Consider the following 15,941-nt stretch of genomic DNA (forward strand, 5'->3'; position numbering starts at 1 on the left):
TGAATTTTTTTTATTTAAACGGGGATAGCAGATCTATTCTATGTGTCATACTTGATCATTTCGCGATATTGCCATATTTTTGCTGAAAGGATTTAGTATAGAACAACGACGATAAAGATTGCAACTTTTGGTATCTGATAAAAAAAAGGCTTGCACCTACCGGAAGTAGCGTGACGTAGTCAGTTGAACATATATGCAAAGTTCCCTATTGTTTACAATGATGGCCGCATGAAGTGAGAGAGATTCGGACCGAGAAAGCGACAATTTCCCCATTAATTTGAGCGAGGATGAAAGATTTGTGGATGAGTAAAGTGCAAGTGAAGGACTAGTGGGGAGTTGAAGCTATTCAGATAGGGAAGATGCTGTGAGACCCGAGGGTGACCTGATATTCAGCTGGGAATGACTACAACAGTAAATAAACACAAGACATATATATACTCTATTAGCCACAACACAACCAGGCTTATATTTAATATGCCACAAATTAATCCTGCATAAAAACACCTGCGTGTTTGTTATGCTAGCTCCTAGCTCCTCTGCTAGCTCCTAGCTCCATAGAACACGCCAATACAATTCAAACACCTGATCAACACACACAATCACTCAGCCCAAAAGACAGTTTACCTAACCCAAGGTTCATAAAGCTTATATATTTTTAAAAAGTTACGTACGTGACGCGCACATACGGTCAAGTTATCGAATGTTTAGCAGCCAAGGCTGCATACTCACGGTACCTGATATTCAGCTGGGAATGACTACAACAGTAAATAAACACAAGACATATATATACTCTATTAGCCACAACACAACCAGGCTTATATTTAATATGCCACAAATTAATCCTGCATAATAACACCTGCGTGTTTGTTATGCTAGCTCCTAGCTCCTCTGCTAGCTCCTAGCTCCATAGAACACGCCAATACAATTCAAACACATGATCAACACACACAATCACTCAGCCCAAAAGACCGTTCACCTAACCCAAGGTTCATAAAGCTTATATATTTAAAAAAAGTTACGTACATACGCAAAAAAAAGCCAAAGCTGCATACTCACAGTAGCACGTCTGCGTCTTTGTCATCCAAATCAAAGTAATCCTGGTAAGAGTCTGTGTTGTCCCAGTTCTCTACAGGCGTCTGTGTATCCAAATCAAAAGTCCTCCTGGTTAGAGTCTCTGTTATCCGAGTTCTTCCATCTTGACTGCATCTTTCGGGAATGTAAACAAAGAAGCGCCGGCTGTGTACTGTTGTGGCTGACTACGTTCGAAAAATACGTCCATTTCGCACCGACAACTTTCTTCTTTGCTTGCTTGGCTTCCTTCTCCATAATGCAATGAACATGATTGAAACAGATTCACGAACACAGATGTCCAGAATACTGTGGAATTATGAAATGAAAACAGAGCTTTTTCATATCGGCTTCAATGTGGAAGGCATACCCGTGTTCGCCGGGCTACGTCACGCGCATACGTCATCCGCAGAGGCGTTTCGAACCGGAAGTTTAGCGGCAAATTTAAAATGTCACTTTATAAGTTAACCCGGCCGTATTGGCATGTGTTATAATGTTAAGATTTCATCATTGATATATAAACTATCAGACTGCGTGGTCGGTAGTAGTGGGTTTCAGTAGGCCTTTAAATAAAATCAGTCCCTTGGGCACAAAACTGGAAATAATACAGCTCTCCAAAAAGTGCACTTCTGCTGCTATTTGACATAACTGTTTGTTCTGATGCTTTAACATTTTTTGCACTTAAAAGAAAGAAAAAAAATTCTATGAAGAGAAAAGTTGTTTGCAAATGTGGTTACAATGCTAAAAAATGAAAAGTTAAAGCTAAAAAAAGAAATACACTTTATTGAGTTAACATTATTTCTTTATAGGGGGAAAGATGTTATGAGCTAGGGAATACAACAACTACACTACCCAGCATGCAACGGGAGTGACGAGCATGCGCGGTAGCCCCGAAAAGTGTTGTTGCATGTCGTCACCCGTGAAAGTAAACGTCAAGAACTCAGCCAACACGCCTCGTCTGCATTATTTATAATTAGACAGACAACACATCTACAGTGTGAAAAACAAAAGTTAAAAAAGGGAGATATGTTGTATATATATGTATGTGCTGCAGTGTTGTATATATATGTATGTGCTGCAGTGTTGTATATATATGTATGTGCTGCGGTTGCTTTAAGAACGTTGCGCCAGCTGCCGTAAAGGAGGTGCGTTGCTAGCCTGGTTGCTATGTTTCCGGTTGGTCGTAAAAGTGTTGGTCATGTGTTTGTACCCTGCTCAAATCTCTCAGTAAAGTTATTCATTGGATTATACCTTTTGTTTTGAACTTTATTACACCTTGGAGCGCTTTTTCCCGTCCATTGTTTTCCTGCTTTCGTTATCTGCGCCTAATGACTGAGCTACGTGACGTCAATTCTTGTGATGTCCCACGGAGCATTTCTGGTCGGGACGGGATTCGTTCCGAGGGATTCGAATAAAGAACCAACTCTTTTCTTTACTATAGTGGTCTCGATAACGGGTACCGGTTCTCAAAAAGGGATTCGAGTCCGAGGACTCGGTTATTTTCTTATCGAACAACCGGGAAAACCGGTTTCGAGTATCATCCCTAGTGAGTACAATCATTTTCTACCGTTTGTCCCTCTCGGGGTTGCCTATTTCAGCTGCATCCGGGCGGAAGGTAGGGTACACCCTGGAGAAGTCGCCACCTCATCGCAGGGCCAACACAGATAGACAGACAACATTCACACTCACATTCACACACTAGGGCCAATTTAGTGTTGCCAATCAACCTATCCCCAGGTGCATGTTTTTGGAGGTGGGAGGAAGCGTGCGTGAGTGTTGAGGAATGCTCATCAAACCCTTGTTTGGATGGAACATCCCACAGGTGAACAGGCTAATTGGGAACAGGTGGGTGCCATGATTGGGTTTAAAAGTAGATTCCATGAAATGCTCAGTCATTCACAAACAAGGATGGGGCGAGGGTCACCACTTTGTGAAAAAATGCGTGAGCAAATTGTCAAACAGTTTAAGGACAACATTTCTCAACCAGCTATTGCAAGGAATTTAGGGATTTCACCATCTGCGGTCCGTAATATCATCAAAATGTTCAGAGAATCTGGATAAATCACTGCACGTAAGCGGCTAAGCCCATGACCTTTAATCTCTCAGGCGGTACTGTATCAAAAAGCGACATCAGTGTGTAAAGGATATCACCACATGGGCTCAAGAACACTTCAGAAAACCACTGTCAGTAACTACAGTTCGTCATTACATCTGTAAGTGCAAGTTAAAACTCATTTATCAACAACACCCGAGCTCATCTAAGATGACTGATGCAAAGTGGAAAAGGGTTCTGTGGTCTGACGAGTCCACATTTCAAATTGTTTTTTGGAAACTGTGGACGTCGTGTCCTCCGGACCAAAGAGGAAAAGAACCATCCGGATTATTCTAGGCGCCAAGTTGAAAAGCCAGCATGTGTGATGGTATGGGGGTGTATTAGTGCCCAAAGCATGGGTAACTTACACATCTGTGAAGGCACTATTAATGCTGAAAGGTACATACAGGTTTTGGAGCAACATATGTTGCCATCCAAGCAACGTTATCATGGACGCCCCTGCTTATTTCAGCAAGACAATGCCAAGCCACTTGTTACAGCAGCGGGGGCTTTGTAGTAAAAGAGTGCGGGTACTAGACTGGCCTGCCTGTAGTCCAGACCTGTCTCCCGTTGAAAATGTGTGGCGCAATATGAAGCCTAAAATACCACAACGAACAACTTAAGCTGTACATCAAGCAAGAATGGGAAAGAATTCCACCTGAAAAGCTTTGTTCTCCTCAGTTCCCAAACGTTTACTGAGTGTTGTTAAAAGGAAAGGCCATGTAACACAGTGGTAAAAATGCCCCTGTGCCAACTATGTGTTGCTGCCATTAAATTCTAAGTTAATGATTATTTGCAAAAAAAATGAAGTTTCTCAGTTTGAACATTAAATATCTTGTCTTTGCAGTCTATTCAATTGAATATAAGTTGAAAAGGATTTGCAAATCATTGTATTCTGTTTTTATTTACGAATTACACAACGTGCCAACTTCACTGATTTGGGTTTTGTATATACGTATATGTATATATATATATATATATATATATATATATATATATATATATATATATATATATATATATATATATATATATATATATATATATATATATATACAACATGTATGTGTATATATATATACATTCATATATCTTTATATATAGAGAAATATATATACAGTGGGGCAAAAAAGTATTTAGTCAGCCACCCATTGACAATCAATGGGTGGCTGACTAAATACTTTTTTGCCCCACTGTATATACATTAATGTGTGTGAGTATATGTATGTGTGTATATATACATATATATACTATATATACACACATATATATACAGTATATATATATAAATATATATATATGTGTGTGTGTGTATATATATATATATGTATATACTGTATATAAATATATGTATGTGTGTATATACATATATGTATGTATGTATGTTTATATACACTGAACAAAAATATAAACGCAACACTTTTGTTTTTTCTCACATTTTTCATGAGTTAAAATCAAAAATTTAAAACGTTTACTATATACACAAAATACCTATTCCTCTCAAATATTGTTCACAAATTATCTAAATCTGTGTTAGTGAGCATTTCTTCTTTGCCAAGATAACCCATCTCACCTCAAAGGTATCAAGATGCTGATTAAACCGCATGATTATTTTACAGGTGTGCCTTAGACTCACCACAAAACAAGGTCAGACTGAAATGTGCAGTTTTATCACACAGCACAATGCCAGTGATGTCGCACGTTTTGAGGGAGCGGGCAGTCGGCGTGCTGACTGCAGGAATGTCCACCAGAGCTGTTGACCGTGAATGTAATGTTCATTCCTCTACCATAAGCAGTCTCCAAAGGCGTTTCAGAGAATTTGGCAGTACATCCAACCGGCCTCACAACCGCAGACCACGTGTAACCACACCAGCCCAGTACCTCCACATCCAGCAGGTGCACCTCTATGATCGTCTGAGACTAGCCACCCGGACAGCTGTTGCAACAATTGGTTTGCACAACCAAATAATTTCTGCACAAACTGTGAGAAACCGTCTCAGGGAAGCTCACCTGCATGCTCGTCGTCCTTATCAGGGTCTCAACCTGACTGCAGTTTGTAGTCGTAACCGACTTGAGTGGGCAAATGCTCACATTCGATGGGGTCCGACACGTTGGAGAGGTGTTCTTTCACGGATAAATCCCGGTTTTCAGAGCAGATGGCAGACAGCTTGTGTGGGGAAACGGTTTGCTGATGTCAACATTGTGAATCGAGTGGCCCATGGTGGGGCTGAGGTTATGATATGGGCAACAAACGCAAGTACGTTTTATTGATGGCATTTTGAATGCACAGAGATACCGTGACGAGATCCTGAGGCCCATTGTTGTGTCACTCACCCGAGGCTATCACCTCATGTTGCAGCATGACAATGCACGGCCCCGTGTTGCAAGGATCTGTACACAATTCCTGGAAGCTGAAAACATACCAGTTCTTGCATGGGCAGCATACTCACCTGACATGTCACCCTTTGAGCATGTTTGGGATGCTGTGGATCAGCGTATACGACAGGGTGTTCCAGTTTCTGCCAATATCCAGCAACTTGGCACAGTCATTGAAGAGTAGTGGACCAACATTCCACAGGCCACAATCAACAACCTGATCAACTCTATGCGAATGTGTGCTGCACTGTGTGAGGCAAATTGTGGTCACACCAGATACTGACTGCTTTTCTGACCCGCCCAGACTCGAATAAAGCAAAACTGCACATTTCAGTGGCCTTTTATTGTGGTGAGTCTAAGGCACACCTGTTCAATAATCATGTTGTTTAATCAGCATCTTGATATGACACACCTTTGAGGTGGGAGGGACTATCTTGGCAAAGAAGAAATGCTCACTAACACAGATCTTAGACGGATTTGTGAATAATATTTGAGAGGAATAGGTATTTTGTGTATATAGTAAAAGTTTTAGATCTTTGAATTGAGCAAAAACAAAAGTGTTGCGTTTATATTTTTGTATATGTGTATATATGTATATGTATGTATGTGTATAAATACACACTACCGTTCAAAAGTTTGGGGTCACCCAAACAATTTTGTGGAATAGCCTTCATTTCTAAGAACAAGAATAGACTGTCGAGTTTCAGATGAAAGTTCTCTTTTTCTGGCCATTTTGAGCGTTTAATTGACCCCACAAATGTGATGCTCCAGAAACTCAATCTGCTCAAAGGAAGGTCAGTTTTGTAGCTTCTGTAACGAGCTAAACTGTTTTCAGATGTGTGAACATGATTGCACAAGGGTTTTCTAATCATCAATTAGCCTTCTGAGCCAATGAGCAAACACATTGTACCATTAGAACACTGGAGTGATAGTTGCTGGAAATGGGCCTCTATACACCTATGTAGATATTGCACCAAAAAGCAGACATTTGCAGCTAGAATAGTCATTTACCACATTAGCAATGTATAGAGTGTATTTCTTTAAAGTTAAGACTAGTTTAAAGTTATCTTTATTGTAAAGTACAGTGCTTTTCCTTCAAAAATAAGGACATTTCAATGTGACCCCAAACTTTTGAACGGTAGTGTATGTATATATATACATACATATATATATATGTATATATATATATATGTATATATATACATACATATATATATATGTATATATATATATATGTATATATATATATATATATATATATATATATATATATATATATATATATATATATATATATATATATATATATATATATATATATATATATATATATATATATATATATTTATGTGTGTGTTTGTATATATACATACAGTACATATATAAATGCATATATATGTAAATCCATGGCAAAAAAAAAAACGTTTTGCAAGTTCATACTGATTGAGGAAAGGTAGTGCAGTGTTTCGTACAGGAGTGCAATCTATTTGTGGCTGTGAAAGGTTGCAGGATTTACTTAATCCCATATTGTCAATTTTGCATAATTGGTCATGACGCATTAGCAGAAAAGTGCGTAAAAAGTTTAGAACTACAGATTGACCATCTTCTGTTAGTTTTTTTTGTCACAAACAAGACAAATTGGCCTGCTTGTGCTTTTAGATGGAGGAGGGAACCCGCAGCACCCGCAGCTCGTTAAGAAAAGCAATTCATGCTTTGATGTCACCAAAAGTTTGGATTTGTTGGCAGTCGCACCAAAAAAAGCTCATACTTACACCTACTAACTTGTTACTGAGGAAGATATGACATGCTAAGATGGCTCACAACAGCTAGCTAACATGACGCAAAGAATAGATGCACAGGCATAATATTCAGTTTTACTTAAACACTAAAATAAAGTTGCAATGGAGGCCGCAAATTTATAAAAACTCATCAAATACACACTGCAACCACTCCAAAACAATCTAAGTTTCCAGAAAGTCACAAAAAATGTTGACATTCAGTTTTAAGCCCCTGCCAACTTGTATTTTTTTTAAAAACATTATTAAGAATTGTGTTTTTATTCAATTATTTATGATATGCTCTTCTTAAGCTACTTAATTATTGCATTTTAAAAATAAAATGTTAAATATTGTGACTTGAGTTGCAGGTTTCATTTAGTTAGAAAGAATGTAGTAATTTTTGTTGACGATTTTAACCTAAATTTAAACCACTTCCTTTTGGTCTAGATCAGGGATCCCCAAACTACAGTTTGCACTTGGATCTTGCGCGCCAGCGTCCACAATCTGGCCCACGGGAAGTCCCAAGTTAAAAAAAAAAAGAAGAAGAAAAAAAATAATAATAAATATATATATATATATATATATATATATATATATATATATATATATATATATATATATATATATATATATATATATATATATATATATTTATACACACTACCGTTCAAAAGTTTGGGGTCACCCAAACAATTTTGTGGAATAGCCTTCATTTCTAAGAACAAGAATAGACTGTCGCGTTTCAGATGAAAGTTCTCTTTTTCTGGCCATTTTGAGCGTTTAATTGACCCCACAAATGTGATGCTCCAGAAACTCAATCTGCTCAAAGGAAGGTCAGTTTTGTAGCTTCTGTAACGAGCTAAAGTGTTTTCAGATGTGTGAACATGATTGCACAAGGGTTTTCTAATCATCAATTAGCCTTCTGAGCCAATGAGCAAACACATTGTACCATTAGAACACTGGAGTGATAGTTGCTGGAAATGGGCCTCTATACACCTATGTAGATATTGCACCAAAAACCAGACATTTGCAGCTAGAATAGTCATTTACCACATTAGCAATGTATAGAGTGTATTTCTTTAAAGTTAAGACTAGTTTAAAGTTATCTTCATTGAAAAATAAGGACATTTTAATGTGACCCCAAACTTTTGAACGGTAGTGTGTATATATATATATATTAGGGCTGCAACTAACAATTAATTTTATAATCGATTAATGTATCGATTATTACTTCGATTAATCAATTAATAATCGGATAAAAAAGACAAACTACATTTCTATCCTTTCCAGTATTTTATTGAAAAAAACCAGCATACTGGCACCATACTTATTTTGATTATTGTTTCTCAGCTGTTTGTACATGTTGCAGTTTATAAATAAAGGTTTATTTAAAAAATAAATGATAAAAAAAGAAATAATTGCCTCTGCGCATGCGCATAACATAGATCCAACGAATCGATGATTAAATTAATCGCCAACTATTTTTATAATTGATTTTAATCGATTTAACCGATTAGTTGTTGCAGCCCTAATATATATATATATAAAATCGGTATATAAAATCTGTCCTCTGCAGCTGTTCAGGCAAATCATATTGTTGATGTAGACGGCCATCTCTGCTGTATAGATTTACTTTACAAAAGAGAAGTATGGGATACTTCTTGTCGCCAATTTGTATTTGACTTTATTAAATGTCTGCATATACCTTTTTTTGACAACTGAGCGAGGCGAAAGACATTTATCGACTCAAGTTTGGACGAGAGGTGGAACGCTCGAAGAATGTCACACGGCCGCATTCTGTTCCACCACCAACACGCTTGGCTACTCCACGCCTGACGAGGCGTACCGGGTGCCAAAAGTCATGTGAACGCCCACACAAGCATGTAAACAAGATGGGTGTAAGAAATGTCTTTTTTATTTGATACGGAGTATTGTGATTCAACTTAGTGCTTAAAATTCATACTTGTACAGTGAAGTTGTAATTCTTTCCACGTAATAAATCCCCAAGACCCACACGTGGTGAGTTGAGTGGGTCCCTGGGAAATTCAACGAGTCCTGACTCCCCAGTTAGACAAATATATTTATTTCTCATATTTTATCTAAGTTCTATTGAGTGTAATAATGGGCATCACGGTGGAACAGGGGTTAATGCATGTGCCTCACAATACGAAGGTCCTGAGTAGTCCTGAGTTCAATCCCGGGCTCGGGTTCTTTCTGTGTGAAGTTTGCATGTTCTGTGTGGGTTCCCGCCGGGTACTCCGGCTTCCTCCCACCTCCAAAGACATGCACCTGGGGATAGGTTGATTGGCAACACTAAATTGGCCCTAGTGTGTGAATGTTGTCTGTCTATCTGTGTTGGGCACTGCAATGAGGTGGCCACTTGTCCAGGGTGTACCCCGCCTTCCACCCGAGTGCAGCTGCGATAGGCCCCAGCACCCCCGCGACCCCGAAAGGGACAGGCAGTGGACAATGGATGGATGGCTAGCTACTGTATTAGCACAAAAATTTAAACATAACTCACACAGTGAAGAAGAAAAAATGGGATCTCGTGGGAAGCTTTATTCGCAGATGTCGTTTGGGCATAACAACATGGCGGCTGCCGTTCAATGTAAACACCACTGGATTATGTGTTGTAAAGATCATTACAGCATGGCCCTTGAACGTTAAAACATATTTGACACAAATGGTTACAACATCGAGGAGTGGAAACGTGAGTTTATTTACTATGACGATGGTATATTTTTAACTGTTGAAATGAAATCAGCAGTGATGGGTTAGTTCAGGGGTCGGCAACCCGCGGCTCCGGAGCCGCATGCGGCTCTTTGACCACTCTGATGCGGCTCAGCTACATACATGCCGACCCCCCCGATTTTCCCAGGAGATTTATGGATCTCAGTGTCTCTCTTAGATAACGCCCAGGGAAAATATAATCCTATTTACACTCTAATTACTAAATAAAGGGCGTGCCCTAATTGCACTGCAGTAATTGTCCTCTATAGCATTTACAAACCGCATGCCAGCCCGGCCACGTGTTGTATGTTGCTTTTACTTGCACACATAGGAGACAGCAAAGCATACTTACTCATCAGCCACACAGCTTACACTGACGGTAGCCGTATCAAACAACTTTAACATTGTTACGTTACAAATATGCGCCACACTGTGAACCCACACCAAAAAAGAATGAAAAACACATTTCTGGAGAACATCCCACCGTAACACAACATAAACACAACACAACCAATACCCAGAATCCCATGCAGCCCTAACTCTTCCGGTCTACATTATACACCCCGCTACCACCAAATCCCCCACACATCAACCCCCCCCCCCCCTCTCCGTGCGTTGGTTGAGCGGAAGAGTTAGGGCTGCATGGGATTCTGGGTATTGGTACCGTCAGTGTAAGATGTGTGGCTGCTGAGTTAGTACGCCTTGCTGTCACTTACGTGAGCAAGCTGAAGCTGCATTCTACATGTGGTCGAGCAGGTACACTGTTAGGGCAGGCTGTAGAGGGCGCCAAAAGCAGTGTCATCACGCCCCGATATTTGGGAGTCTCCCGGGTTAAAATGAGTGGGTTGGCAAGTATGATGCCATCAAGCGCCATTCATTCAAAACTCGCGGGCCGCACTAACATAAAATTTCCACATTAAAGTGCGTGTGTCGGAGACCCCTGGTTAACATAGCACAAAGCATTTAAGCTTTGTATGCGGTGTTTTTCATTTTATTTTATTATTATTTTAAAAAAAAACAATTTTTTTTATTTTTTTTTACATAAATAAATACAATCATGTGTGCTTACGGACTGTATACCTGCAGGCTGTATTGATCTATATTGATATAGAATGTATATATTGTGTTTTTTATGTTGATTTCATTAAAAAAAATAATATTTTATTTTATTTTTTTTAATTCTTGTGCGGCCCAGTACCGGTCCGCGGCCCGGTGGTTGGGGACCACTGACGTAAGAGACTAGACGTATAAGATTTCATGGGATTTAGCGATTAGGAGTGACAGATTGTTTGGTAAACGTATAGCATGTTCTATATGTTATAGTTATTTGAATGACTCTTACCATAATATGTTACGTTAACATACCAGGCACGTTTTCAGTTGGTTATTTATGCCTCATATAACGTACACTTATTCAGCCTGTTCACTATTCTTTATTTATTTTAAATTGCCTTTCAAAAGTCTATTCTTGGTGTTTGGTTTTATCAAAAAAATGTCCCCAAAGAATGCGACTTATACTCCAGTGCGACTTATATATGTTTTTTTCCTTCTTTATTATGCATTTTCGGCCGGTGCGACTTATACTCCGGAGCGACTTATAGTCCGAAAAATACGATATGTATTCTTGTAAACAGCAACAATATGACTGACAAACAGCAGGGCTTTTCTTGAGACTTTAGTTTGGTGTCGGAATAACAAGAAGTAGTTCAATTGAAATACCACCTATGAGCATTTTAGGTAGTAAGCATCATATGAACTACCCATCCATCCATGCATTTTCTACCACTCGCGGGGGGTGCTGGAGCCTATCTCAGCTGCCTTCGGGCGGTAGGCGGGGTACACCCTGGACGAGTCGCCACCTCATCGCAGGGCCAACACAGATAGACAGACAACATTCACACACTAGGGCCAATTTAGTTTTACCGATCAATCAAAATGCATACCTGACCAATAATCCTAATTCCTCCCTCCCCTTTAGTGGTGTGTGCTCAGGGCGTCTTCATCGAGCCCCCTAAATCCGTCACCTGGCAGCGCTCCATGGCCGAGAGTACCACCAGGCTGCCGTGTCACTACCAGCCTTTGGTGGGCGAGAAGGTGGTGCAGGTCACATGGTACAAGGAGCTGCCAGGCGGTACCAAGGATCAGATCACCACCGCCCACTTCACGGACGGACACACAGGTAGGCACCACCACGATGGGACCACGGAGCCGAGACTTTCATTTTCTTCCTCCGTCAGAGTTTGGACGCTACTCGGGTCGTGTGAGGTTTGAGAGCAGCAGCCCCACAATGAACTCGGCGCTGCTCATCCCCAACACGGAGGAATCGGACGACGGCATCTACATTTGCCAAGTCTCCACTTTCCCCAACGGCAACTTTGAGCGACGCATCACGCTCACCGTCTGGAGTAAGAAACCTATGCTTCTTTTTATTTGACATATACTTGCACCCTCGACCATTCAGAACCGGCTAGTTTGCTGCTTCGAGGACATCAAACCTTTCATGCAAAAGTGTGAATGACGTTCTAACAGTGATGTGCGTGCTAGAAAACATAAATGAGTGTCATTTGTTTGCTCCACTTTTGAGAGAAGAGGTGTTCAAACGCAGGTAAAAAAGCAGGCTTTGCTACACATCCTTAAAAACGGTTGCTAGTCTAATTGTATGAAACTTAACGAGGACTGGTATTTTTATTATTTTATAGATCAGGGGGGGGCAATTAATTTTGAGCAACCCGAGCCCTGCTGGAGGGCCACACAGACAATATTTCAATTAAATTTTGCTCAAATAATTTTTGATATACCGTAAGATAAATAATAATAATAATATTATTTTCATTCAACCTAATTTATCTTTATACAAAAGCAGATGGCTTTTGATGGTTTTATTTTTAACACTTTCTTACACAACACTTCCTGATGTATAATACAATGCAAAAATTTAGATTTCTGTCACTTTATCCTGCATCCTCTTTGTTATTATTATTATTATTATAGAGGTTTATTTGAAATAGGGACAGATACAAAAACATAGACATCTGAAACAGTTATCCGATGCATGCATCACAGTGTTTGTAGCCAAAGCTAATTTACAACACTTGTCCCCAACAACAACAACAACAACACAGATCCAACATCATTGTTGTGAATGTAGCACGCCTGTAAGGTGATTGGCGAAGAAGGAGGAAGCGTTGCTGTTGCGGAAATGAGGAGTGAGGATAGACGTGCGTGTGGAAAGAACGAGATAAGTCGAGCTGTGTTAGTATAGGTTGCTCAATAAAAGTTTTAAAAAAAAGAGCGTCAGACTTGGTGTGCACTTCTTCTGGACGCTACAATTGGTGGCAGAAGTGGGATGCAATGCCTCCCAGTTCGCCTTGCCAACAAACCTTGGAGTCTTCATTGAGGGCGGGATTCCCCCATGCCAAGCAGCGTGCTCTGCACCTGTAGACGCTGCCTCTCTCCTTCCTCCCTCTCTCCCTCTCCCTCTCTCTTTGCGACGAGCTCACGTCCGGGATTCACACAAGCAGCGCAGTATGCGCAAAGTTTTACTTCTGCCACCAATTGTAGCGTCCAGAAGAAGTGCACACCAAGTCTGACGCTCTTTTTAAACTTTTATTGACAACCTATACTAACACAGCTCAACTTATCTCGTTCTTTCCACACGCACGTCCATCCTCACTCCTCATTTCCGCAACTCAAGAACACAACATCAACTTCAGCAGGTGGTTACACTATATTCTTTAAACACAGCAACATGTGTACCACAAATTAAGCACACGGCTTTACCTTTAATTTCTGTAAAGAAATACTTGGCAGTCCATGTCTTGTTGAAAACACGCCATTAGTCATCAACTCTTCTTTTTTTAGCGTCTCACTTGTCGCTGTGCACCTTCACTCACAGGTTACACCCGGACATATGCCCATAAATAACACTTTTCAAAATAAAAGCAGCACAGTTGTATTGCACGCACGACATAGATGTTTTTTTGAAATTTATTTTGTAATTTGTGATTGCAGCTGTTCACATTCACTCACAATCGCGCACGAGCATACGTCCACACGGAAGTAATACAAATAACGCTTTTCAAAACAAAAGCAGCACCGTTGTATTGCACACTCGAGATAGATACTTTTTTAAGTTTATTTTGTAATTTGCGGGCCGCAGAATGCCCAGTTCTTTTATAGATCATTGATTCTCTTCTATTGCAAGGGGTATAGCAGGGATGTAACAATAACAATTATTGTGACCATGTGTCATTATCACGGTATTATTGTGGCGTGGCTTAGTTGATAGAGCGGCTGTACTAACAACTTAAGGGTTCCAGGTTCAATTCCCACTTCCGCCATATTAGTCGCTGCCGTTGGGCAATACACTTTGCTCACCTGCTCCCAGTGCCACCCACACTCGTAAAAATGTAGTTTAAAGATGTAGATAAGAGTTTCACTATGTAAAGCACTTTGAGTCTCTAGAGCAGGGGTGTCCAAAGTGCGGCCCGGGGGCCATTTGCGGCCCGCAGCTAATTGTTTAGCGGCCCGCCACACATTCTGGAAATGCCATTGCAAAAATCAAAAAAACATTAAAAAAGTGGAATGAGGTGAAATCTAACTAGAAAACATTGCAATGTTGATACAAAGCTGCCATGCAGGCTGTTTTTTTATTTTGTCTATCTTTATATTCCTTTTTTTGCCATTGCTCAAAAAAAAAGACAAAAAATCAATAATAATGAATTATTGACATCTTCAAGGCTCCAATTACTTCAAATATTTCACATTAAAATGTTTTATGTGGAAAAATATTGCATATATTGTGTGGTTGCCATATAAAAACATCCAAGTTTTCTTTGACAAAAGAGCATAAAACAAACAAAATAATAGTTCAAACGTAAAATCGACAGATATATCTGAAGTTTTTTTTAGGGATGTCCGATAATGGCTTTTTGCCGATATCCGATATTCCGATATTGTCCAACTCTTTAATTACCGATACCGATATCAACCGATGCCGATATCAACCGATATATGCAGTCGTGGAATTAACACATTATTATGCCTAATTTGGACAACCATGTATGGTGAAGATAAGGTACTTTAAAAAAAAAAAATAAGATAACTAAATTAAAAACATTTTCTTGAATAAAAAAGAAAGTAAAACAATATAAAAACAGTTACATAGAAACTAGTAATTAATGAAAATGAGTCAAATTAACTGTTAAAGGTTAGTACTATTAGTGGAGCAGCAGCACGCACAATCATGTGTGCTTACGGACTGTATCCCTTGCAGACTGTATTGATATATATTGATATATAATGTAGGAACCAGAATATTGATAACAGAAAGAAATGGGGGGAGGGAGGTTTTTTGGGTTGGTGCACTAATTGTAAGTGTATCTTGTGTTTTTTATGTTGATTTAATTAAAAAAAAACAAAAAACAAAAAAACGATAAATAAAAAAACGATACCGATAATTTCCGATATTACATTTTAACGCATTTATCGGCCAATAATATCGGCCTGCCGATATTATCGGACATCCCTAGTTTTTTTTTTTTTTTTTTTTTTTTTTTTTTGTCCTGCCCAGCTTCTCAGGCAAATCATAAAGATATTATTGGGATTGTATTTATCTTTTCACTGTGATTAATCAAAAATAATAATGAAAATAAAATCAATGGTGTCATGCATTATTGATCTTTTCAGGGCTCCAATGACTTCACATCAAACATTGCTTTCTGAATGTTTTGGGCGGTGGGGGAAATACTGCATATTTCAGTTTTACTACAAAAAACAAAGTTGTCTTTGACAGAAAAGGCATATATAATAATAGGCAATAATAATTTGACTTGTTTTTAACATTTTAATGACTGAGACCCTTTACGGGCCCCAGGAGCCCTAATTGTTAAAAAAAA

The 15,941-nt window shown here is 39.2% G+C and overlaps 1 protein-coding gene across 4 annotated transcripts in view; it reads left to right on the plus strand.

Annotated features, from left to right (window-relative positions):
* LOC133631127 (nectin-4-like) overlaps positions 1-15,941 on the plus strand; it is a 57,518-nt gene that overhangs the window by 6,292 nt on the left and 35,285 nt on the right. For all 4 annotated transcript variants that reach the window (XM_062023198.1, XM_062023199.1, XM_062023201.1 and 1 more), the window contains exons 2-3: positions 12,023-12,223; positions 12,282-12,449. In XM_062023198.1, coding sequence (XP_061879182.1) covers positions 12,023-12,223; positions 12,282-12,449 — 369 coding nt within the window. The remainder of the gene's footprint in view (positions 1-12,022; positions 12,224-12,281; positions 12,450-15,941) is intronic.

This window comes from Entelurus aequoreus, linkage group LG16 (assembly GCF_033978785.1).
Source record: "Entelurus aequoreus isolate RoL-2023_Sb linkage group LG16, RoL_Eaeq_v1.1, whole genome shotgun sequence".
In the NCBI taxonomy this organism is placed as follows: Eukaryota; Metazoa; Chordata; class Actinopteri; order Syngnathiformes; family Syngnathidae; genus Entelurus; species Entelurus aequoreus.